Source organism: Anser brachyrhynchus (genome assembly GCF_964034855.1).
Source record: "Anser brachyrhynchus genome assembly, chromosome: 5".
NCBI lineage: Eukaryota > Metazoa > Chordata > Aves > Anseriformes > Anatidae > Anser > Anser brachyrhynchus.
The window spans coordinates 49,673,383-49,696,540 of NC_137699.1; the positions used below are offsets into that span (position 1 = coordinate 49,673,383).

The 23,158-nt window shown below is 40.2% G+C and overlaps 1 protein-coding gene across 15 annotated transcripts in view; it reads left to right on the forward strand.

The window, feature by feature from the left end:
- SLC24A4 (solute carrier family 24 member 4) overlaps positions 1-23,158 on the forward strand; it is a 119,067-nt gene that overhangs the window by 67,028 nt on the left and 28,881 nt on the right. For 13 of the 15 annotated variants that reach the window (XM_080594219.1, XM_080594206.1, XM_080594218.1 and 10 more), the window contains 8 exons: positions 9,948-10,024; positions 11,136-11,210; positions 13,259-13,343; positions 15,363-15,466; positions 16,195-16,269; positions 17,980-18,005; positions 18,704-18,757; positions 19,797-19,939. In XM_080594219.1, coding sequence (XP_080450345.1) covers positions 9,948-10,024; positions 11,136-11,210; positions 13,259-13,343; positions 15,363-15,466; positions 16,195-16,269; positions 17,980-18,005; positions 18,704-18,757; positions 19,797-19,939 — 639 coding nt within the window. The remainder of the gene's footprint in view (positions 1-9,947; positions 10,025-11,135; positions 11,211-13,258; positions 13,344-15,362; positions 15,467-16,194; positions 16,270-17,979; positions 18,006-18,703; positions 18,758-19,796; positions 19,940-23,158) is intronic. The other 2 variants (XM_080594213.1, XM_080594214.1) reach the window with 1 other exon arrangement.

The window sequence follows — 23,158 nt, forward strand, 5'->3', positions numbered from 1 at the left end:
CAAGTGATGTTTGATCCTCCAGTCTGCTTCCAGCTGTAAGGTTTGCCTGTGAAAAACACAGGAATGATTTTTTTTTCTTTTGCGATGCCAGACCTTTTAATAACTGTCCTTTCATATGCAAATCACAGTACAGATAGTTAATCCAGTCATAAACCCTTTTCCAAAACATTTTTTCAAGTCAGGTGGCGATCTTGCCAGGGATCTACCTTTCTGTGTGGATTTAAGGACACGGACAAGTGGAGTCCAGAACTCTGCATAGCCAGATGGCTCCCCCCTCAGATAAAAGAGCCTATTGGCCATAGAAACCATCAACTTTCAGGAAACAAAAAATAAGGGAAAGGTGTATGGGAGAGAGGAGGTGGAAGGTGTGAACCTCAAAGTGAGAAGCCAGAGGGAAATCCGAAGTAGAAAACAGTTTCTGTTAATGGCTGATCTCTGTAGCTAATGAACAGAACAATCATGAGGTAGTCCCATTTAAAGCTGTTTACATTATTCCACAATGGTTATTCAGTCCTGAATGGATCATAAACCAAATTATTCCCCCTAAGCTGGAAACTGATGTATCTGCTGAAACACCGCTAGCGCTGGACCCTGCTGCTGTCTGAACCAATTTGGCTCAGAGTACTGTTAACATAGCTGAGGCAGGATGAATTAGTAAGTATAACAAAACAAAGAAAAAAAAAAGAAAAAAAAAGGCTATAATATCTTGGCTTAAGAATGTGAAGTGTGCAATAAAAGGGGGAAATGATAGAGGTTTGGTGTCCTGGGGTGGTGTGTTGAAGAATACACGCATGCTTTGTGGAAAACCATTGCTGCAGTCATAGTAGATGTTTGCTGAGTTCAGAAATTCTGTGATTAGTGACTGAGACCAACAGCTTACTTTGCAGAAGCACAAGCTAGCTGTGAAACTGAGGCACATTTAAGGCATGACACTACACTGACCTCAAATCTTTTAATGTAAGGTGTTAGACTACGCCAAAACCGGGTGTGGGTAAGTTCCCCTTTGTTCTGCACTGATTTGAAAACGTTCACGTCCTCATTCTTAGTCAATTTGAGTGGACTTCACAGTTTGGCAGTTGCACTGAGATTGTGGACCATGGTAGGTGTGTTCCAGGAAGGTTCCAGCTGTCTTCTCTGGGACTGCTACTTTGCAGTAATAAGGTTGAGATGCAGCTGTGTGAAGGCAACAGGCCAAAGCTACCCATAAGAGAAAATAATGTGAGATAACTAGCTGTTCCCAGAAAGAAAGGGAAACTAATCTTGAAGCGAATGATCTCTAGCTCTTTAAAGGCAGCTTCTAGAGGGCACGTTGCCTGGAAGCCAGGGGAAAAATAATGGTGATCGCAGACCTTGCGATCATCAAAATCATTAACACAAAGGACATCAAAAACATTAACACAAGACTCAGTGTACATGAAATGATGCACTCTGATGTGCTGATGCATCCTCATGTTACAGTACTTGTGCATCCGTGTGTCATCCCTGACTCCCGTGTGTCATCACTGTCTCCCCAGCAATTTTCTTTTTGTTGGCAGATAATTGTTAATGTATTTTTTTTGATCCTTTGACGTTGCCTTAATGAGTGCAAATACTTTTCTCTTTTATAAAAGAGAAAAGAAATTAAATACAAGTCCAGGGTTTGGCGAGGTATTAATGTTTTTTATTATAGCTAATCCATTCCTGTGCTGAAATTTTCCTAGTTTCATACTGATGGAAGGAGAGCTTTGAAGGATATTTCATTAATACACCATCCTATTACAATACATACATTAAGTGGATTTAATAGTTTAGAGTTGAGTCAGTTATTTGCTTCATAAGCTGCCACTTACCATCCCACAGATAATCCTATTTGGCAGCTCTCTTTTAGTTGACCAAGGCAAATTGAATTACTATACTACAAAGATAAAAATTTGCTCATAATTTGTACTGTTTGCGAGGTGAGGGCTACGGAGGAGGATTCTGACTGTGCCTCCTGCCATCTGGTACTTTGCCTGGAAATAGAAAGCTTGATCTTTGGCTTCGCACAGTATTACACTGATTATGCACAAATGTCTCTCACAAAAGTTAGGAGGTGTTTCGTCTCATTTTGCAGCCCTTTGCTCATAGGCTTTGTTGCTGTTCAGGTGGTATCATCTGGGAAAACAGTTTGCTAGAGTTATCTCTAAAGGAGTTTCCTTGCAGATTTTTTTTCAAGCAAATGAGTGCATTTCTTTGAGTTGTCCCTTCCTGAATTGCTTTAACTCTGGTGCCTAGATTAGTATCCAGCAGAATCTGAGCTGATTTGAGGGAAAATCCATGTGCCATCCTGCTACAGAAAACTGGAAACAGCTGTTAATGTGAGTGGGAGCTTAAAGCTCAGTAATTCTGATTTTTTTTTTTTCCGGATGGCACCCGGGATTATTAGTGAATTGTGGTAGGTTTTGTTTTGGTTTTGGTCATTTTAAGATTTTTATGTTACCAGCTTTCAAGTATAAAAGGACTTGCTGAGTATGCTGTTTTCTCCACTGATACTTCAGAGCTAGCAACATGTTAGCTAGTGGAGTTAGAAAGGGTTGTTTTAAAGTTTGAGTTGTATGTAATGTTTTTCATGAATTTAGTTTTTGAGTAATTCTGAAAAAAAAAGTTTTCATGTACCGTGGCACATTTATGATTGTTCTAACGACTATTAGAATTTCCTGTACCATTTTAGAGAAGTAGTATTAAAAAGGAGGACTTTATATGACACATTTTATATGTAAATACACTAATTTCAGTGTGATATTATGATCTTCAGGTTGACTGTGTTTCAACTGTTAACACTAATGCATAAACAAAACAAGTCAGTGCTTTCCTATGAACAAAAATGTCCCTCCCTGCTCTTTTCTAAATGACACAGTTGCTGTCAGCACAGTGAAAATGCACAGATTCTGCGGCAGCCTTATCCCGTTCATAGCAGCTCAGCTCACACAGGACCCCTGCATTTCAGGGGTGATTTTCTGGCTTTCACTCAAATCTCCAGCAGGTTATGTTAGTACAGAGTTACAAATCAGTGTAAGTTGCAGTACCGAGGTGGCTGTCACAAGTTCACCTCTTGGTGCACAAAGTGCTGGCATGTTGGCACCAGCTAACGATGCATCACTTGCACGAGAGGTACCCACAGAAGCTCTTATCTGCACACAGTGAGGAGGTGGTGTGCCGTAACTGAGGCACAAGTCCACGTGCTGGAGTGCAACACCAGGCCTCAGGAAGATGAGGCTCTGCAGTGTAAAAAGGGAATTGCACATAAATAGAAATACACTAAGTGTGGAGTTGGCTAAAGCTGCTTGCAGTGCTTACACAAATAGCACAAAATTGGAATAGTCAAGCTGGCTTGTGAATGTGATTATAAAGGGAATTAAAGTGGCAGTGTTTAATTCTGCCCTCCATCCATCCTTCCTCCCTCATACCTGTGCCCTGGGAGAGTCCGATGGTGGACACCCCTGGGAGGCAGGGGTAGGTAGCACAGCCCCTAAATTTAACGTGTCCTGAAGCGTGCCCCCAGGGCGTGTGCACCAAGATGCAGGCGTTAAAAGCAGAAGTGAATTTCTGTGTATGTCATTTGCCTAACCCCCTTCCCTGCAGAGGCAGAGTGGAGCCGGTTGCATGTGTATTTTCAAAGAGCTGCAGCTCCCTTCTCCCTGGGAGGAGAAATTAAGGGGGTGTAACAGGCTTGAACGCTTAGCAGGTATTAAGGGCCAGCATGTTCCTTGCCTCTGCGAGTAAATCGAGAGCTGATAAGGTGAAGAAATCACGTGTCGAGGCAGGTTATAAAACCACCGCTCCACGTGGTTGCTGAGATGTTCTGTCGGGCTTAGGAGATTTTGAAATTTGACTTTGCTGGCAGGCTGCCTCGCACAGCATGGGCAGGGCGTGCGGGAGCAAGGCACCGGTGGCCCCAGCAGGGATCTGCTAACAGCCTGAGCACGGGCAGGTGTCCCTGGCGTGCCCGGGTCATCCCTGGCTGCTGCATGCCACATCTGCACCCCAGAGCCATGCGGGCAGCTCGCACCCTGCAGCTGCTGCTCTGTTCGGTTCTGGGCGTGCTGTTTGCATGCCTTGGGGTAGCTTTTTAGCCACAGGCAGCTCAGCCAGAGCTTTATAGCAGAGGTGAGTCATCCTCGCTGTCGGGGCATAATCAGGGATTTTTTAATGTTTCATCACTCAGAGATAAAGGTGGCGGTGTCACCGTCTCACACTGCTGGCTGGATAAGCTTCCTTTGTTTCCCCACGCGTGTGGGGAGAGGGAACAAGGTGCAGACTGATCCCAGTTCCAAGATAGACTTGGCTTTCTTGGCGCCCTCCTTTCCCCCTCAATAAATCTGTGCTTGATAAGATGAGCTGCAGGAGTCATGGGTTTGCAGCAGTACCAGCAGGATAAATATTTCTGTATTTCTAGCTGATTTGAAGATGATTGGTGTATGTTCTCCTCCTTTTTTTGGCAAAGGTTAGCCCCATTAGATGTACCGCTCTTCATTTCAGCTCCTCATCCCATCTGTTCTGCCTCTTTTCAGTGGAAGCCGAGGAGATGCAGCTCCCACTCGGGCTGCCAGATAGCTCCATCTCCCATAAACAAGAAAATATCTTGGCGTGCAGTGGAGCGGTGCCCTCCTGCACAGACACGTCGGGTCGCACCGTGTGGGCAGACCGGGCTCTCTCAAGCTGTGACAGCGGCACATCCCCGGGGCCTGCCTGTGCGGATGAGAGAGCACCGCTGTCCCTCGGATCAGGGGTGAGGATCCCCAGCACTAAGCTAGGAACCAGGGGAACCCAAACGGCCTTTGCCTGAGCAACCAGGTTATCAGAGCAGTAGGTAGGAAAAATAAATGTGTTTAAAATCCTAAAAGTATGATACAGTCAGTAAATAAAGGAAAATGCATGTAGGTAAGGGATACAGAGTTTAGAGATTACCATCGTACAAAATTTATGATTATCCGGACAATAAAACCAGAAAGAAAGCAAATGCTCATGCTGAAAAAATCCAGAGTTTACCTTGGAACTCCCTGGCAGGTGGCCTTTTCATTAGGGAGGAAATCTTATTGACCGAAGTCCAGAATCTTGCTTCATTTCCCTGACTTCCAAAGATTTTGCAGTGTCTGTATATGGGCACCATCGTATAACATCGGTTCTGTTTAGAGAGGAGCATTGCCTTTGAGAAAAGCCGTCTTTGGGCTAGTTGATGTAAAAATACCTCTTTGAGGCAGAGAGATACTTATTCCAAGTAGTCATTTATTAGAAATACAACAGCACCTTACTGTATATGAAGCAAGTTGGTTTGCAGTGCAGCTGGTTTGCTTTTGCTCAGTGATCAGAAGCCTGGGCTCATTCCTCTCTTCTGGTTCTTACAGAATCACAGAATGGTCTAGGTTGGAAGAGACCTCCAAGATCATCTAGTCCAACCTCGGCCCTAACACTAACAAGTCCTACACTAAACCATATCACTAAGGGCTACATCTAAACGTCTTTTAAAGACCTCCAGGGATGGCGACTCAACCACCTCCCTGGGCAGCCCATTCCAATGCCTAACAACCCTTTCAGTAAAGAAGTTCTTCCTAACATCCAACCTAAACCTCCCCTGGCGCAACTTTAGCCCATTCCCCCTCGTCCTGTCACCAGGCACGCGGGAGAACAGACCAACCCCCACCTCGCTACAGCCTCCTTTAAGGTACCTATAGAGAGCGATGAGGTCTCCCCTGAGCCTCCTCTTCTCCAGGCTGAACAACCCCAGCTCCCTCAGCCGCTCCTCGTAAGACTTGTTCTCCAAACCCCTCACCAGCTTCGTTGCCCTTCTCTGGGCTCGCTCCAGCACCTCCATGTCCTTCTTGTAGCGAGGGGCCCAAAACTGAACACAGTACTCAAGGTGCGGCCTCACCAGAGCCGAGTACAGGGGCACAATCACTTCCCTAGTCCTGCTGGCCACACTGCTTCTTATACAGGCCAGGATGCTGTTGGCCTTCTTGGCCACCTGAGCACACTGCTGGCTCATATTCAGCTGCCTGTCAACCAGTACTCCCAGGTCCTTCTCTGCCAGGCAGCTTTCCAACCACTCATCTCCCAGCCTGTAGCTCTGCTTGGGGTTGTTACGCCCCAGATGCAGGACCCGGCACTTGGCCTTGTTGAACTTCATGCAGTTGACCTCAGCCCATCGGTCCAGCCTATCCAGATCCTCCTGCAGAGCCTTCCTGCCCTCGAGCAGATAGACACACGCACCTAACTTGGTGTCATCTGCAAACTTACTGAGGGTGCACTCGATCCCCTCATCCAGGTCATCGGTAAAGATATTGAAGAGGACCGGCCCCAGCACTGAGCCCTGGGGGACTCCACTAGTAACCGGCCTCCAGCTTCTGGCATCTGCTGGTCTGCTGATTTCCCGCTCAGTATTAACTCTGAATAAGTAAAGTTGCATTGGAAAGATACTGTTACTGATTTGTGTTCATCTTGATATACTGATTATACTTATTCAGCCATTTTCATGTTATGTGAAATGCTCACCAGCCAACTGAAGGAGTTTGCCAGGTAGGCAATAGCTCCCCTGATGGCAGATCTGTTTTGCCAGATCATGAAGCAGGGGCATATTGCCTCCAGGTAAATGGTGGCAGTAAGGGGAACGGTGCTTCTGGCACCAGCACTCGTGATGGTGGCTGCAAGCCTTCACATTATCCAAAAAGATGCACCCTGTGTTACAGTGCTATGTTAGTATTGCTAGACACTCAGGCCTGGGCTCTGGGCTCTGCTTTTTTTTTTTTTGGGGGGGGGGGTGGGGGTGTGTGTGGGGGTGGAACTGTCTTTTTTTTTGCATGTATGTGGATGCCCCATCCCTGGAGGTGCTCAAGGCCAGGCTGGATGGGGCTTTGGGCAACCTGCTCTGGTGGGAGGTCCCTGCCCTTGGCAGGGGGGTTGGGACTGGATGGTCTGCAAGGTCCCTTCCCACCCAAGCTATTCTGTGATTATGATCGACAATTTTCTCCCAAAGAAGAAGACTCCTTAATGCTTTTTTAGTTAATTATAATTTTAGTTAACGTGAATTGTTAATAGCTGGATATTTATTTAAAACCACATGCTTTGGGCACTGATTAATTTTCCCCATACTTTATTTCATGTGGTGGGGAATAACTCCTCTGAGAAATTTTGCTTTTGGCAGCTAACGTAGTTGACAGGAAGTTCTTAAATTTGATGATATTCCAATATTAGCCCAAAAGGATATTCCTCCCTGGTTGCCACGTGGGGGGAGTGATATTACTGAATTTTACTATATTGCATGTAGCTATAATTGTACAGTATATATTTAGAGTACTGTGTATATATTTAGTAATACTGTAATAAGTGATATAGAATAGTAATATGTTGCTGTAAATTGCTGTAGGGAACCTGCTGGGCTGTTACATGTATATAAGTTCTTTTGGCATCTTTAAACGTTTATCTGTAGATAGAAGCATTGCAGATTGCTGCATCTTGACCAACAGATTGTGGATTGCCCTGCACTGCCTTCCAGTAACAGTAAGGACGTCCACTCTAAATGCAGTGTCTCAAAACTACAATGCAACCAGTTTTCTCCCACTTAACTTTATATTTCTGCTATCATTTCTCTTGTTTTAGGGTAAGTCATGAAAAACCTACATGAAAGGAAGATGGTTTATTCACATATTTTTATTTTAGAAATACTTGAATTTGTTTGGATCAGTGGGCAAATGTCTTTTCTTTGTGGTGTGGCTTGCATTTGTGGAGCAATTCTGTTTTGTGAGGCCACAAATCTCTTTAGAGTACAGGTAACAGGCCATGGTGACTGTGGAGATCTGTAGCAATGCAGACCCACTTTCTTGGAACTGCTGCTAAATACTGATGTGCTGATTATCTTTAGGCATGGAAATACTCTGTGTACTCTTGAATGGCATTGTGTTATTCAAGGAGTGACTGAGTATTCTTGTACTATTGTGCTGATGCATTTGTGTGTTTATATCCACTGTTCCTTTCATTTTTCCTGATTACTGAAGGAGGACCAAGAATAGAAGATTGACCTATGATTTGGAGTATTAAAAGTATTTAAACAAAATTTATTATAAAGTTATACGTTTTTTTCCCCTGAGGTTTACAAGAAAAGCTGCACCTTTATCTTGGGAAAGCTCTATTCATCCTGTTAAGCGTTGATATTAGTTCCAGTCGGAATACAATAGTAAGAGCAGGTCTTATTGAAAAGCCTATTGAAAATCAGTAAAGGAATTGTAGTTAGTCATCATTGTGGAACTTTTATTTTATGCTAAATACTTTACAGACAGTTAGTATTTTTAAACAAACTGTAGTGGTTTTCAAATAGTAGGTTGGAGGATTTAGAGAGGTTTTGTAAAATGGTAAATTTGACTTTTGGATGGAAGGTGACATTTACGTATATAAGAACTTAAACACTGTCTGCTGCCAAAATATTCATTCAAAAATAATACATTTGTGGTAGTGGACACTAAGCAAAACCAGATTAAAAATTTACCTTGGCATGCAGGCACTGTTCAAGTCTTTGTCAAGCCAGAAGCATGCAACATGTACAGATGAGAAGGGCCATTTCTATATTTATATAAAGCTCAAAGACTGAGGAAGTAAAAAGTAATTCAGGCCTGAAACTAGAGGATCTTCTCACTGCAGCTAAGAAATACAAGTGTGTTTGGTGATTACAAGTAACTCAAATTTAAGACACTCAAAAAAGTTTAGCCTTCAAGGAGTCACAGTGCAACATTCCCTGCAAATTCAACTGTTTTATAGTTCTTGAAATTCGGTATCTAAAAACATCACCCAAATTTTTTTTTTTAATTTTTTATTTTTTTTTTATGTTCATGGTTACTGTTTGCAAGATTATATCAAGCAATTGAGAAAATTAGCCAACTGAAATTGAAAATGGATGCACATAAGTATCATATATTGTACTTTTCTCAAGCTTATCTTTAAGCTCACAGACTTGAGTACAGGGAAGATGTATTGCTTCTGTTTCCTTCCCCAGTATGTTATGCTAAGTTCTTAAGAACCTTCTGAAGCTCACCTTGTTGTCAGTCTCTGCAATACAGCTCCTTGCTGAAAGTAACACCTAGTTCTGAATAATAATTTAATGACTTCAATGCATTTTGATTTCAGTGGCTGAAATAATTTTCACCCTTAAACATCCCAGACTCCTGTCTGAAGCACTACAGATCTCTATTCCTGTCTGTCTTGTCATCCTGGAAGCTTTTATCTCATATCTTTCTTCAGCTCTTTGATTTATTTGTTGTCTTTGTCTCCAACATCTGGAATCCATTTTTCATTCTGTCGCCTCTGTGTATAACACAAATTCTTTAATTGAGCTCTACAGATCTTCACTGTCACCCAGAATCAATCCCCAGTCGTGTCTTTACACATTCCTATGGTCCACCTACCATTTCTGTTTCATCCCTTCCTTTGCCAGATATAGATACTAGACCTTATGAGAAAACACTTGGAATCACTTTTAATCTTTGTGAAACAGTTTGTTGTTTGAACTGTGGAGCTGCATAAAGCTTTGTATTAAGAAACTGATGGAGAGTTACAATCATTGCACAGTATTTCAGGGCAAGGCACACTTAAAGCCAGGAATGTTATTTCTGGATGGGTTTTTGTGCATGTGGCAATCACTTTGGACGTATATTAAGAGGAGACACAGAGGAGTTAACAGTAAAAACAAGGCAAAGAATGTGAAACTCTTAGTACACGGGAGGTTGGTTTAAGTGGTTGGAATGATAGTACTCAGGGACACCTAAGTATCAGTTCTCTGTTTCTAATGGAGAGCAGAAAAGAGATTCTGAGGTGGCAGGCTGTAATGTACTAAACTGGAAGATACATTTATGTTTGGTCATGTATTTCTACAGATGTTATTCTTCAGTCTTATAGTCATTTATAGATGCTGTAAAATACGTAAAATATGTATGTTTCTGTTTCAGCCATTAATGAATTTCCTGAAGATGTATTTACAAATAGAGAACGCCAGCAAGGAGGGGTTCTGCTTCACATCATTGCTGTAAGTTTTCCTCTACTGTGCTTAATTTTTGTTTTCCTTGTATTTTTTATTTTTTAAGATGTCAGTCATCTTAGTGCCCTTACTAAACAGACATCTGTATTAAGCAACCTAATAATTTGATTTCATTCTTCTGGTATGTCTATGTGGTACAAATGCTCAAAAGGAAGTATTTATTTAAGAAAATGACGCGGCTCTGAATTGTCAGTGCCTGCGCATTCATCCTCTTGGAGATAAAACCCTGGGCCCATGGATCACAGAGGGATTTCTTCCACTGACTTGTATGTGTTTGCATTTCATCTTATGTAAAGAGAGTTTTGGATTCCTTTGTTGACGACGTCATCCATGATGTGGAAGATTCTTGATTCTTCTTCTTTTCTATTGTACGTCTATGCAAAAGATGCAATTGTAATATAACCAACAAACAAACAAAAATAAACAAAAAAAAAAACCACCAAACTGAAGAATATAGAAAAAGTTGTGTGGAGATTTGTATTTTATTACAGAAAAAGCAAAACAATTAAGGCCTGCAGGCTCCAGCTTTCCTTTCCAGGCTCAGGAAAAAAGGAGGTGTTTTTGATGGAGGACAGCAGGATTAGGCCTACTATGCAAACAAGAAACATAAATCCATGTAAGACAGTGGGAGAATCATGTGCATGCATGAAATCAGGGTCATTACTGAGAGGTGTGGTGCAACGAGCCATGGTCACTTCCAGATGTGATTATTTCTTTTGTGTTGCTAATCAACAAGGTGTTGCTTTCTCTTCAATTACGTGGTCCAATAATCAATTGAAAATATTAGCAAGGAGCATGTAACTTGGTAAAGCACTGACTGGTACTTTGCTGTCTCTGAATTCTTTTGAGGCACCCTGTTCTTTCAAACTGTGGTATTTCATATTCTAGGGTCTGGCAACCATTCTTGTCCTACACTTAAGCGTAGTTACAAGAATCTGCTTTTATGCTGTAAGTTGATCAGCAGAAATATTTTTATTTGGAATGGGATAGAAAGTGAAGCTATATATTCTTGCTAGTCTGAATAAATATAGCATTGCCTTTTTCTTCTTTTTATTTAGAGGGAGTATCTGAAATATTTCCTGAATTTATTTTCTTACAGGCTCTGTACATGTTCTATGCTTTGGCTATAGTATGTGATGACTTCTTTGTTCCATCCTTAGAGAAAATTTGTGAGGTATGTTAAAGAACTTTATTCCTCTTTTGAAAATTTACTTAGAGAACATCAGAGAACTGAACATCTTTTGCCTTCATTGTTTAGAGTTCCTTCCTGTGAATTTTTTGGCCTCAGTGCTTTGCAAATGATTTGGGCTTTCCAACAAAAGTCTAACTTGTGGTCTGGACACACTGGTCCCCCTGGCCATGTTCAAAGAGATAAATTGAAAGACTTAAGGTGATCAGCCCACAAGATCCATCCTTAAATACCTGAAGCATGTAGATAGGATGGATATGACATATGGATGAATTGAGTTTATTACTGTACTCCTAGTTTTGAAATTTATTTGTGAAAAAAATCATGCATAGACAAATTAATGTGTTGGCTGTGCAATTTTAATTGCATATCTGCCACTGTATCAGCATGGGAAAAGTGCTTATGTGTCCTAGGATGAAGTGGAGAAAAGTGAGAAAGGATAGAAAGCATGAGAAATGCATATCTTGGTTTGATATAGAATGGGAATACAAATTTTTATGTCCAAAAATTTAGTAAATTCCTTTACATAATTGTTGAGAAGATTTAAAATCACATGTAGGTTTCTAATTAAGGGATGTGATCAGAGAGGGTAGAATTTGTACTTGGCAAGAAAATGTTATGTTAAGTAAGGCTTTGGTGAACTACTACAAAATGCATACAAAATACAAGACCAGATTTTGTTTCCATTTTGATGGCTAAGTGGAAGACTCATCTCCTTCACTTTTAAACAAGCGCATATGACCATTTTCTGAAAAACTCCTGTAGCTAGTAAAAGAAGTCTATTTTCCTATGGATATATGCACTGAATTCCAATTAATGTTACTTAGAGCCATGTACTTTTACCTATCAATAGAGGGACAGATGTAAGAATAAGGGAGGCCACAAGTACCAGCAAAGTATTCAATAAGGATCGTTCCCTTTTCAGATGTTCTTGTCTTCAGCACGTACCTTATACACTATATTTGTTGTACCAGTTGAATTGTTCCAATTAAGTTGTAATTGATCTTTCTTAAAAATCTTTGCCTCTTGTTTCATGTTCTGCTGAATATTGAGACAGCTAAGAAGAATGCAAATAGTTAGCATACTTATGTTTGAGCTCCTTCAGCAGTATGACTGGTTAAAGATCACATGGTAGAGTAAGAGCTTCTGTTTCTGTTTTTTCAGGTTCTGTAGGATGCCATTTTTATCTGCTTAAAATGTTGCATACTGACTGAGAAATGCACGATTTCTGTACTTGTCCTTATGTCACTAACCACTTCTCTGTCCTTGGAAGAGAGATGAGGTACTAACGATGAGTCTAGAGACTCTCAAAACAAAAAGCTTCTCCATGAAATTTTCTTTATAGTTCAAGGGAAAGATCCTCATTATGAAATTGATGCAGCTCACTTGTGGAGTTAAATGTTTCTACTGGTCTTAGAAGTCTGAAGGATCTATATCCTATTAGAGCTTAAGAGACACTGTCATAAAAATAGATCTAACTACTGTGCGCAGGCCTCTCCGTGTCTAATTGGACTAATTTTGTGTGTGTCAGTGGACTCACTTTTGATTAACACAGTCATAAGTGAAGACAGAATTAGGCCTGCTGTTAATAAGATTCATTCACAGAGATTATATTTTTCTCTTGTCAATTTTGAAATTACAGAGACCAGAGGAATTGGCCTTAACTCTTGAATGATTGTGTTTAAAGTACCAGAAGTGAATTCATGAATGCATTTTGAGTTTACAATCTTTTTGAGTCTGCAGAAATGCTTTTGTCTAATCACCTACATCTAAGCCACAATCAGCTAATCAGTTATTTATAAGTAGGTAGTATCATCTGACACCTCTCTAGCTTAGGGTAAAAGCATTTTACTTGTCCAAAGCATATTTGCCTTCCCAAGAGGCGGTGTCTGTTTCTGTATCACAGTGACTGTTCATTCTTTAATAGCACTGTGAAATAGCACCAGAAATGACAGGCTTCTATCTTTGCAGCTACGGAACTGTGCAATACAATCAAAGAACCAATACTGACATAACCAAAACTTATCTTCCAGAAACTACATTTGAGTGAAGATGTTGCTGGGGCTACATTCATGGCTGCAGGGAGCTCCACACCAGAACTGTTTGCATCTGTTATAGGTATGGAGCCCACACACTAGTTTTCATGAGATCTGTTAAAAAATCAGCAGCAGATCAAGCAAAAGTATCCAAAAGTAATACTATTCTTCTGTCAATTTATAATCAGCAATTGCAGCTGTCAGCTAGTCTGTGGTTCATGGTATAATTAACTACTCAAAATATCTCATGAAACTGTGAATCTCCTCTCAAAACACAGGGAGGAATGGCTGATTCTGAGCATAGGAAGTAAAAGAAGAGATTTATTGCAGTCCCCTGAGAGAGAATTTGAGGTATTTGATGCCTCTTTTGCTTCTTTCTTCACAAATAAAGGGAATTAATTTTAGTAAGGAAGTAGGAGAACAAAGAACAGTAGAAAAGAACAAATTAATGTACAGATAAGTCAGATCTGTTAAGTCAGAAGGACATGATGTTCTGTGTACATTACTTACGGATTTTTTCAAGTAATCTCTGTACTATTAAGGATTATTTTTATAGAAAGGAGGTCTAGATGGCAAAAACAGTACCTATTAAGAGAAAGAAGGACATTGGATTACACTGGTAGGGAAGGAGGAAAGCAGCAAATATGATACATCTGTTTTTAGTAAAGCTTTAGTATTCTTTCTGCGACTGTAGTGACTGACATTCTTACACACTTTAGGGGAATACAGTCTAAAGGAGTGCATTATATATATATGTCTAAATTATTAAAAAGCAGTTTTCAAATATTAGTAATTAAAAGCTAGATTTAAAGCTGGAGATGGATCTCAAGACATACTAAAAAATGTCATGAATAACTTATTTTTATGAATAACTGGAGTGAAATGATGGGAACTAGATGGAAGACAAAAACAGGGCGAAGAAAGATCTTCATCAATTTGAAATCAGCAAGATGAAGTTTAATATCAGCAAATGAGAAGCATAAAAAAAAGGGAAGTGAATATATATGTAAGGGGAATAATAACTGGTTGGAGAGCTATAGATCTAACAGTGCCTTGATATATTGCAAAAGAAGCAGGAGTTGAGGAATAGCTGATGGTGGGACGTTGCAAATAACAATTGATTAAAAGTTGGGCCCATTTATAAAGCCTAAGCGTTATAAATTATCCTGCTTTGCTCAGTTCTGCTAGACAGCATTTGGGATATTGCATCCAGTCTTGTTAATGTGCTTCAAGAGAGTTGCAGACAAATCAGAAAAAGTGCAGAGATGAGGAAAAATTGTAAGATGTTCGGAAATTATCTTATAATAAAATAAAATATCTTAATATCTTAAAGTAAATCTTGAAAAAAAGGTGAGTGTAAGTCTTGAAGTCTCTCTTCAGTGAAAGATTTAAAGTACAAGTAAGACACAGCTTTCTAGTGCATTCAAGTTTTGTCCTGTCACAGTGCTGAAGATTACGTTACGTAATCCATGGAGATCTCTTCCAGCCCTTAATTTTTGTCATTCTGATACAATTATGTTGCCAATAGGTATTTGAGGGATTGGTGGGTTCAGTACTAAAGGAAGTGTGAACATTGGTACTAGAACATGTTAAATTTGAATCCTCATTGCCTGTTGGAGTCAAAAGGCGCACATTACTACACACAAGATAGCTACCTGTTTTTTTAGGGAAGAATCTATTATTACAATGAGACATTCCAAGAAGATGCTAAATATTGAATGCCTGAGAGAAAGGTTTCTGTGCTTTGTTATACTGTGTGAAATGAATTTCATGCTCCTGATGTGATTGAAAATGTTTTTCACTCATTTGATTGGATTATTACACCAGTTACAGCCAACCTGTGAAATGCAGGACTTAGCGTAGAACTAACTAGCTAAGAAAGTTATTTAATTTTAATAAAAAAATATATGTGTAGAGATGTTTGGCCAAAAACGGGGAGTTGTTAACTAGACTAAAAGCACAAAATATTCCATGGAGAAGTGAGAAGTTATTATGAAGCATGTTTTCTAAAAATTCGAAATGATCTGTTATTCTTGGGTAGCACATGTTCTGAATAAGTGCCTGTGGCCTAAAAAGAATGCATATTTTGCTCATTCTGCAGGTGTATTTATCACTCATGGAGATGTAGGAGTAGGGACCATTGTTGGTTCAGCAGTTTTCAACATCCTCTGCATTGTTGGTGTCTGTGGACTGTTTGCAGGACAGGTTAGTAAAATGTATATGTTTGTGGAGTTCAACTGCTTATATTTTAGGTGTTTGCATGAACAAATATATAAAAAAGAATAAAGAAAAAAAGAACCATTAGTTTAAACAAAGAAACAACAAGCTGGCATGGGGAGAAATGTCAATTTTGGAAAGAATTTACATATACTTTGCAAATAGCAAATGTTTCCACAAAGTTCAGCTGTAGTTTCATCACTCTGAACATGTAGCATACAGAGGAACCTGATTCCTTTTCATACAATATCATGTCCACAGTCAGCTGATCAGTGGCTAATCCTCCTGGTACTGATTATGATCAAAGAATCTGGGACTCAGGCATGAGATTTAGTCTATCTACTCAATAGATTGTTAGACTATGTATCTTTTTTTTTTTCCTCTGTATTAAGTCCGATATGTCCACAACTGGAATGAAGTGGGAACCATTGTTTTGCTGCACTACAATGAATTGTACTTCAGAGTTGAAATTATGGCAAACTAAAATATTAATAGTAATATATATATATATTAGTGGAAGTTTCTATATGATTTTTATCAATGGTGATTATTATAGATCCATTGTTTAACAAACTCCTGTTAGCATAAAACTATTATTTGTTCCAGAATTGTTAATCGTAATTCTGCTCGCACACCTAAGTGATTGCAAGGTGGAGGCCTTCGTTTTGTCTTTAGAATCACTTAATTTTGATGTCTAAAGCTGTGAAATTTTTCAGGTGGTTTGTCTCACCCAGTGGGCTGTGTTCCGGGACTCTGTGTACTACACGTTATCTGTTATCGTACTTATTGTTGTAAGTACTTTTCTTACCAATTAAAGTGTTTCATTGCTTGACTTTTTGGAGGACCAATCTGCTAAGCATGCTGGTAAACAACTTTTTCCCAGCTAGTTCTAGTGGCATCCAGAAGTGAGCGCTCAGCTCTACAATATGGTCCAAGTATGAAAACTTCATATGGCCCCACAGAATACATGCCCATCACATCTGTCAGTGTCCATTCATGTTGTACCTACAGCCTATAAAGTTCTGCAGACTAGTAGGCTGTTGTTATATGGTGCAATTAGCACTCTCTTCTGACTGAGGGGACTGCTAGTGGAGATAAAAAAAAAAAAAAAAGTTTTGAGCTGCACCTCTATTTTAAATAGAAAAGGTGGCTATATCTTGCTTCTATACAGTAGTTTCATTTCACAGATTCTGGGTAAGTTTCTCTAAATAGAGCAATGTGAGGTATTGCTTTGTTTATCTAGAACGGTGTAGCAGATCCTAAACGTATACTTTTATAGTGTCTGGTAACAAGGGAGGGAAGAAAGTCTGATTTGTAATAAGTATAGATCACTAGCAGCCCAATTAGTTACAGGAGTTACACAGCATCGTAGAAGTATAGAATGGTTTGAGTTGGAAGGGACCTTAAAGATCACCCAGTTCCACCCCCTGCCATAGGCAGGGACACCTCCCACCGGACCAGGTTGCCCAAAGCCCCATCCAGCCTGGCCTTGAACACCTCCAGGGATGGGGCATCCACAGCTTCTCTGGGCAGCCTGTGCCAGTGTCTCACCACCCTCAGAGTAACGAATTTCCTTATATCTAATCTAGATTTACCCTCTTCCAGGTTAAAACCACTACCCCTTGTCCTATCACTATGTGTCCTTGAAAAAAGTCTGTCCTTCTTAGAAGCCCTCCAAGTATTGAAAGGTTGCAATAAGGTTTCCCTGAAGCCTTCTGTTCTCCAGGCTAAACAACCCCGCTCCTTCAGCCTTTCTTTACAGGAGAGGTGTTGCAGCCCTCTGATCATCCTTCAGGCTGTCCTCTGGACACTGCAGTCTGCACTCTGACAGGTCCATGTCTTTCATGTGGCCCAGAGCTGAACGCAGCACGATCATGTCAGCTGCACCACTCAACTTGGTGTCATTCACAAGCTTCCTGAGGGTGCACTCAGTCCTGCTGTCTACACCATTATTAAAGTTATTAAACAGTACAGACCCTGCGGACCACCATCCGTCACTGATCTCCACCTGGACATTGAGTTGTTGATTGCAACTCTCTGGATGCAGCCATCCAACCTTATTCACCAAATAGTCCTCCCTTCACACCCATATCCCTCCAATTTAGAGACAAGAAGTACATAGGGTGGAGTAAAATGTGTGTAACCACTTGGCCTAAAAGCAGAAGTGGAATATCTTCCTCTTTTGCTAAAACTAGGTTAGTTGTTAAAAGGACTCAGAGCCATGTTTCTTCAAAATACATGATTTCGCTATCATTTGCAGATGCACAGCACGTATGTCTTTCTCACACTCACACTTTTAATAAGTAATATTTATAACAGTCACTGACAAGATCCAAGTTTGGTGCTTTGGAGATGTGAAAGTTTTGGTTAGAAAGGGTCAAAGGGAGAAAACTCCAGTAGCTTCTGTGTAGACATGACTGATATTTATTATATAAATTTGAATGCTTTTCAAGGTAGATCAGAAATGTACATTTATGTTTCCTGTTTTTTTCTTCTTCTAGTTCATATATGATGAGAAAATAGAATGGTAAGTTGTGTAAACTATTCCTTACAGTCTCGTATTCACCATGAGACTGATCAGTTAATAGAGTTGCAGTGTACCTAGATTTCATTCATGCACCGTGTAAGCACATCTGGATTTGACACCTAGGAAATCCAAAGTATTTTCTTTGGTTATAGTTTTTTAAGATGATCAGGAGAATTTAAGAAAATTTAAAAACTTGAAAACATTAGCTAAGTGAACAGGCTATACATAAGACTTGAAGGACTCACAGATACAGGGAGCATAACCAAAGTTTTTCTGCTCTTACCCTAGTTGTTAACGTTTAGGGAGGTACTAGGTGTCCTACAGAACAGTGCAAGGTGGGATTCTAGTGGAAGATGATAGCTGTCTTCTGAAATAGTCTTCTCAGAGTGCCTGGCCTGTGCTTCGGCACTGAAATGACAGAATGCCTTGGCATTGTGATCCTCAGAGAGCAGCTCTGGTTTCAGTCTGTGTAGCACATTTCTGAAATACATGCGTTACATTTTTTTTGCAAGTTTATTGGAATGTGGGAGTCTTGCTGCCCCCATTCTCCTGAGACACTGTTAAATCTTAATGATGTGAATCCTGTGTTACACAAACGTGACTTGTACTAGATATTTAATGCACATTCCTACATAAAACTTGTGAAGGATACAGCTGTTTGAGTGGCCTTTAACGCTTTTTTTTTTTGTCTCTCTGAGGTGGGAAAGCCTTATACTCATCATTATGTATTCATTCTACATACTTATCATGAAGTAAGTGCTTTTCTGTTCCATGTTACCTTTAGGTGTTGGTTGACCATCGTTCTTTTGGTGTGTTTTTGTCCTTGGCCCTCCTCCTGAGGACAATGCAACTAGTCATGTTTCTGTTTATGATCCCTTGCATTTTCATGCTTTATCAGTTTTGTTTCAAGTATGTGCTCAGCCAGCAGCAAATATTTTCCTGCATCCTTTTCATAGTGCACTGAGGTGAAGTAGCTTTCAGAAGTAGTTGAGAGGAAGTGTCACTATACAAAGATTGTTGAAAAAGTCCACAGCATTGTAAGTGCACAGCATGTCAACTGTTACACATGCTCTGTAACCTCTGGAGAACAAAGCCAGACAGATAGACAGCTAAGTATGCACTGATCTTCAGACTTTTTCATACAAGATTGTGTATGACATCCTTCTTGTGTACTGTCACAGCCTCTGACAGGAGAGGCAGAGATCTGACTGCTACTGCAAGGATCTGTGAGTCCACCTTTAACTGGAAGTTGCTGAGACTTCTCCCTTGGTGTCCTGCCCTGACAAACCACCCTTTTTGGAACCTCAGCCTCCCTTCTCTCCTACCTCAGGTCTTAGCAGAGTTCACTGACAGCACTCTACGGTCCCATCCTAGTGCTAAAATTCTTTCTTTAGGTTATGGTCAATGGTCCCAGAAATGCTCAATTGCCCGCCATGGGGAACATTGTACTGAGAGAAACAATGAGGTGACTTGAGAGCTGGTGCAGGAAGAAAGAGCCCATTGTACACTGAATGTCCTGACTCCAAAATCCACAACTCCAGTGTTCTGCCTTCACTGAATCTGCTCTTGTGTCTTTTCACATTCTGCTGTATCTCATGAGAGAGGTACAGCCCTTGCTTTGCTATTATCTTGCCAATGAATTGGATAGTCCTTTCTCTTAGCTTCATTTTAGTTGTCAGAGAACACGCATCTACGCTTTGCTGCTTGCCTGCATAAGTTGTTCTCAGACACTTAAAAGTTTGACGAGGAAATGAAACAATCCAGCCTTTTCAGACCTTTTTCCACTTTCAGGTATAATGTGAGGATGCAAAATTTCTTCACCCTCAAAAGCAAGAATGTTGGAAATGGTGACACGGTCAACAATGAGCTGGAAGATGGTAATAAATGTTATGCCTCTAGTTGTGATGACCCATCCATTCCATTACTATGCAAAGGTAAGGCTGAGCAGACAGGACTTGGAAAAAAATAGTTCACAGGATATCCTTTTTTTTTTTTCTCTTTAATGCTGATTAAAACAATGTTACTATTCAATCTTAAGTAGGAATATTTATTCGATTAACTTGAAAATTCAGCAGTCAGATCACCAGTTGAAAAAAAAAATCAAAATTTTATTTTGTGGAGATTGGAGATTCTGAAAACAAGCTGCTTTGCACATGGACAGTTTTGTTTCCTTTTTCTCTCCTGTTCAGTGATGAGTATACAACACTGTGAAAGAAATATTTTTTTTTTGCCAGGAAGAAGGTTATTTTCACTTAAAAAAAACTAGTTTTGGACTAAAAGCTGAGGCTTGGGTCTTGATGGAAAGACATGCACAGATCAGTGGGCAAGAGGGATTACATGTTGAGTTCAGATCTTCAGGAGACTGGTTTTGACATGACTATATAGTTCTGCATACATTGCCAAGCACATACGTAAAATTGAGAAATGCAGGTTCTTTGCAGTCTGTGCCTTTATCATAAAGGGGAAGAAGATGATACCTATCTTCGGGTACTGAAGGTAAGGAAAAATCCCTGGGTATTTTTTTTTTTTTGATAACTTTGTTTTTATCATTGTCTTACCCCTTCTCTCTTTCATTCCTTCTTTTCTCTGTAGAGCAAAATCATTGCTACATTAAAAGCTCAAGCCATATAATTCAGTGAGCTGTTGAGCTACTCTTAATGAGTGAGGTCTCCTTGCTGTGTTCTTTGCAAACATCTCACACTCTGGGAGACTGAGCTCAGCAGCAACATAGACATTTGGAAGTGTCCTCATTTAATAAAAAATAGGGGCAAGCAGGAATTTGTAGCAGATGCGGAAAATCCTGCTGTTTCCTGCTGTTAGTGTTTAGATGGGGTTTAGTGTTTCAAGATAGGTAGTATCAAAAATTTATACAGTGACAGCATTCTGGTCTCAGTTATGGTGTTTAGACAATAGTTTATTATTGATTTAAAAATACTTCTCAAAGTAGCATAATTAAGTGAAAATGTCTTTGAAATATTTTGATTTCATTTTACAATGAATTTTTGTGAATATTGACTGTGATGTAGTGAAGTCCATTGCTTGGACGTGGAGATACAGTCATACAAGGTTTAGAGGATACCTGCTAGGGAATTTGTTAGTGATGTATTCCAGTGGGGACACAGGAAAAAGGTGATCCAGCAGTAGAATACAGATATTAATGATTTTTACTTCTGAGGTGTTTGTTGGGTTCTGATGTCTTTATGTGTGATTTAAGCTGTACGCTTTTAAGATTCGATCTCTATAGCCACTCTGTGGTAAAGGTATGATAACACAGACTGCTTGCCTGTCCACCTATTTCCTTTTCAGGAAATGTGAAGATTATTTAATGCTTGTGAAGAACATGTAGAACTTTTAGGAGAAACAGCAAGAAAGCTAATGAAAGCCTGGGCTCATGAGAATGATTTTTCTACTAGTTGCTGTTCTCAGCAAATTTCTTTAATTTTCTTAAAAGATGCCCTGAGACTGCAGTTCACTCAAATTCCCTTTGCCTTCTCCAGTACCCATTACACAAATATATGCTGCATTGGAGGGACCGTTGTTCGCAGTGTAGATAAGTAGATATTATCACAGGTAAAGAGTGGAGGACATGAATAAGAGGTTAAGGAGATGATGGGGTTTGGAGTGGGCTGTCGGAGAGGAAGACGGCAGTGTTAACCTAGCTGCCCTGTAGATGGGTGCATTATGCGTCAAGAAGCTGTCCTGGAAAACTGTCACATGGCTCCCTGTTCTTCCTCTCTCCTGTTGGATGAAAATCTGCCCTGTGATGTGTGCTGCATCAGTGACCCGCTGTTAGTTGACACCTGGCTGGCTTCACAAGCTGAGCTGCACTTTCTTCAGCAGCAGCTTTCAGAAACAGCAGCAGTGTTAATAACTGGGAGAGAACAACTAGAGCTGTCCTCTGCCTTATCTCCAACCAGTGGTTAGCAAGTTTCAGGATCCGCTGAAAAACCTCCCTTGGCTTCACCAAGGTGTAGGTCTAACCATAATGATTTTTCACAGGGATGAAGTCTGATTACTTCCCCGCAGAAAACAGCTTCTTTCTTTGGGGGAGGAACATTTGTCCTACCAAGGATGTTTTTTCTGTTGCTCGATGTGCACATAAAAGGGGAGTTCGCAGTATACACTATACAGCTCTCTTCTATGCTTGTAAGTTTTATTACTTTCCATAGCTTCCAATAGTACGTTATAAAAGCTCCCACTACAGGAGTTTCGCAGAGAAAAAGGAGAGCTTTTCACCTGTCAATTTCAAGGGCGAGTTCTATACACATGGGTGAAAGCAAAGTTTTAGTACTTTTTGAATAATGTTTCATTATAAAATGCAAACGTGTGGCTTACTGCCCTTGGGTTTTACTATACTGACCCAAATTTCCACCAGGTGGCATGGTTCGATGTCTGCCTAAAAAGAGAAACTCGGAAAAATGTGAGTTTCTGGACAGTGTGATGTGGATACCTGAGGGCCAGATCAGGACTCAGCTGAAGTCAGCAAGAAGCTTTCTGTTGACTTTGACAGGGCTGTTGGTGATGACCCTTTGTGGTGAGGTGAAAGTTTAGATAATCTGTTAAAAGGAAGAGCTGTTCTTAGAAGATATTTGTCTGAGGAATATCACAAAGGAGAAGTGAAAAGGCTTTTCACTGTCACACATTTGTAAAGACGTGGGATTTTTGCAATTTTTAGATGGAGCCCATTTGTTTTGTATGGGGCCAAGATATGTATATTTATGGGCATATGGAGTGAGACTGAAGAGCTGTTAAGGCAATATATGAGCAATTTGCTGCAGAAACTCAAAACAGCTGCAGTTAGTCATATATATATGTATATATATAGTGATATATTTTACATCATTGCTGAGCTTTTATCAAAGCTGAGTATGTTTTGTTACTGTCTCCTTATTGCTTTAAGAAGCAGTTCCAGAGTAACTGCAATGCTTTCATGCTTTTTTCACAATGCTTTAAGAAACACTGTGCAGACTTGACTGAAGAAACTCACTTGAGAGCAATTAATCTGATGATACTGTTTAAAAGATGTCTGACCTTTTCTCCTTACCAGGATTGCTGTCAGACATTGCTTTTTCTTTGTCTAACTACATACAGCAAATGTTAAGCTACCGTGGTTGGGTCATCTTCTGTCAGGCCTGGTTTCCAGGTAGCTTGCC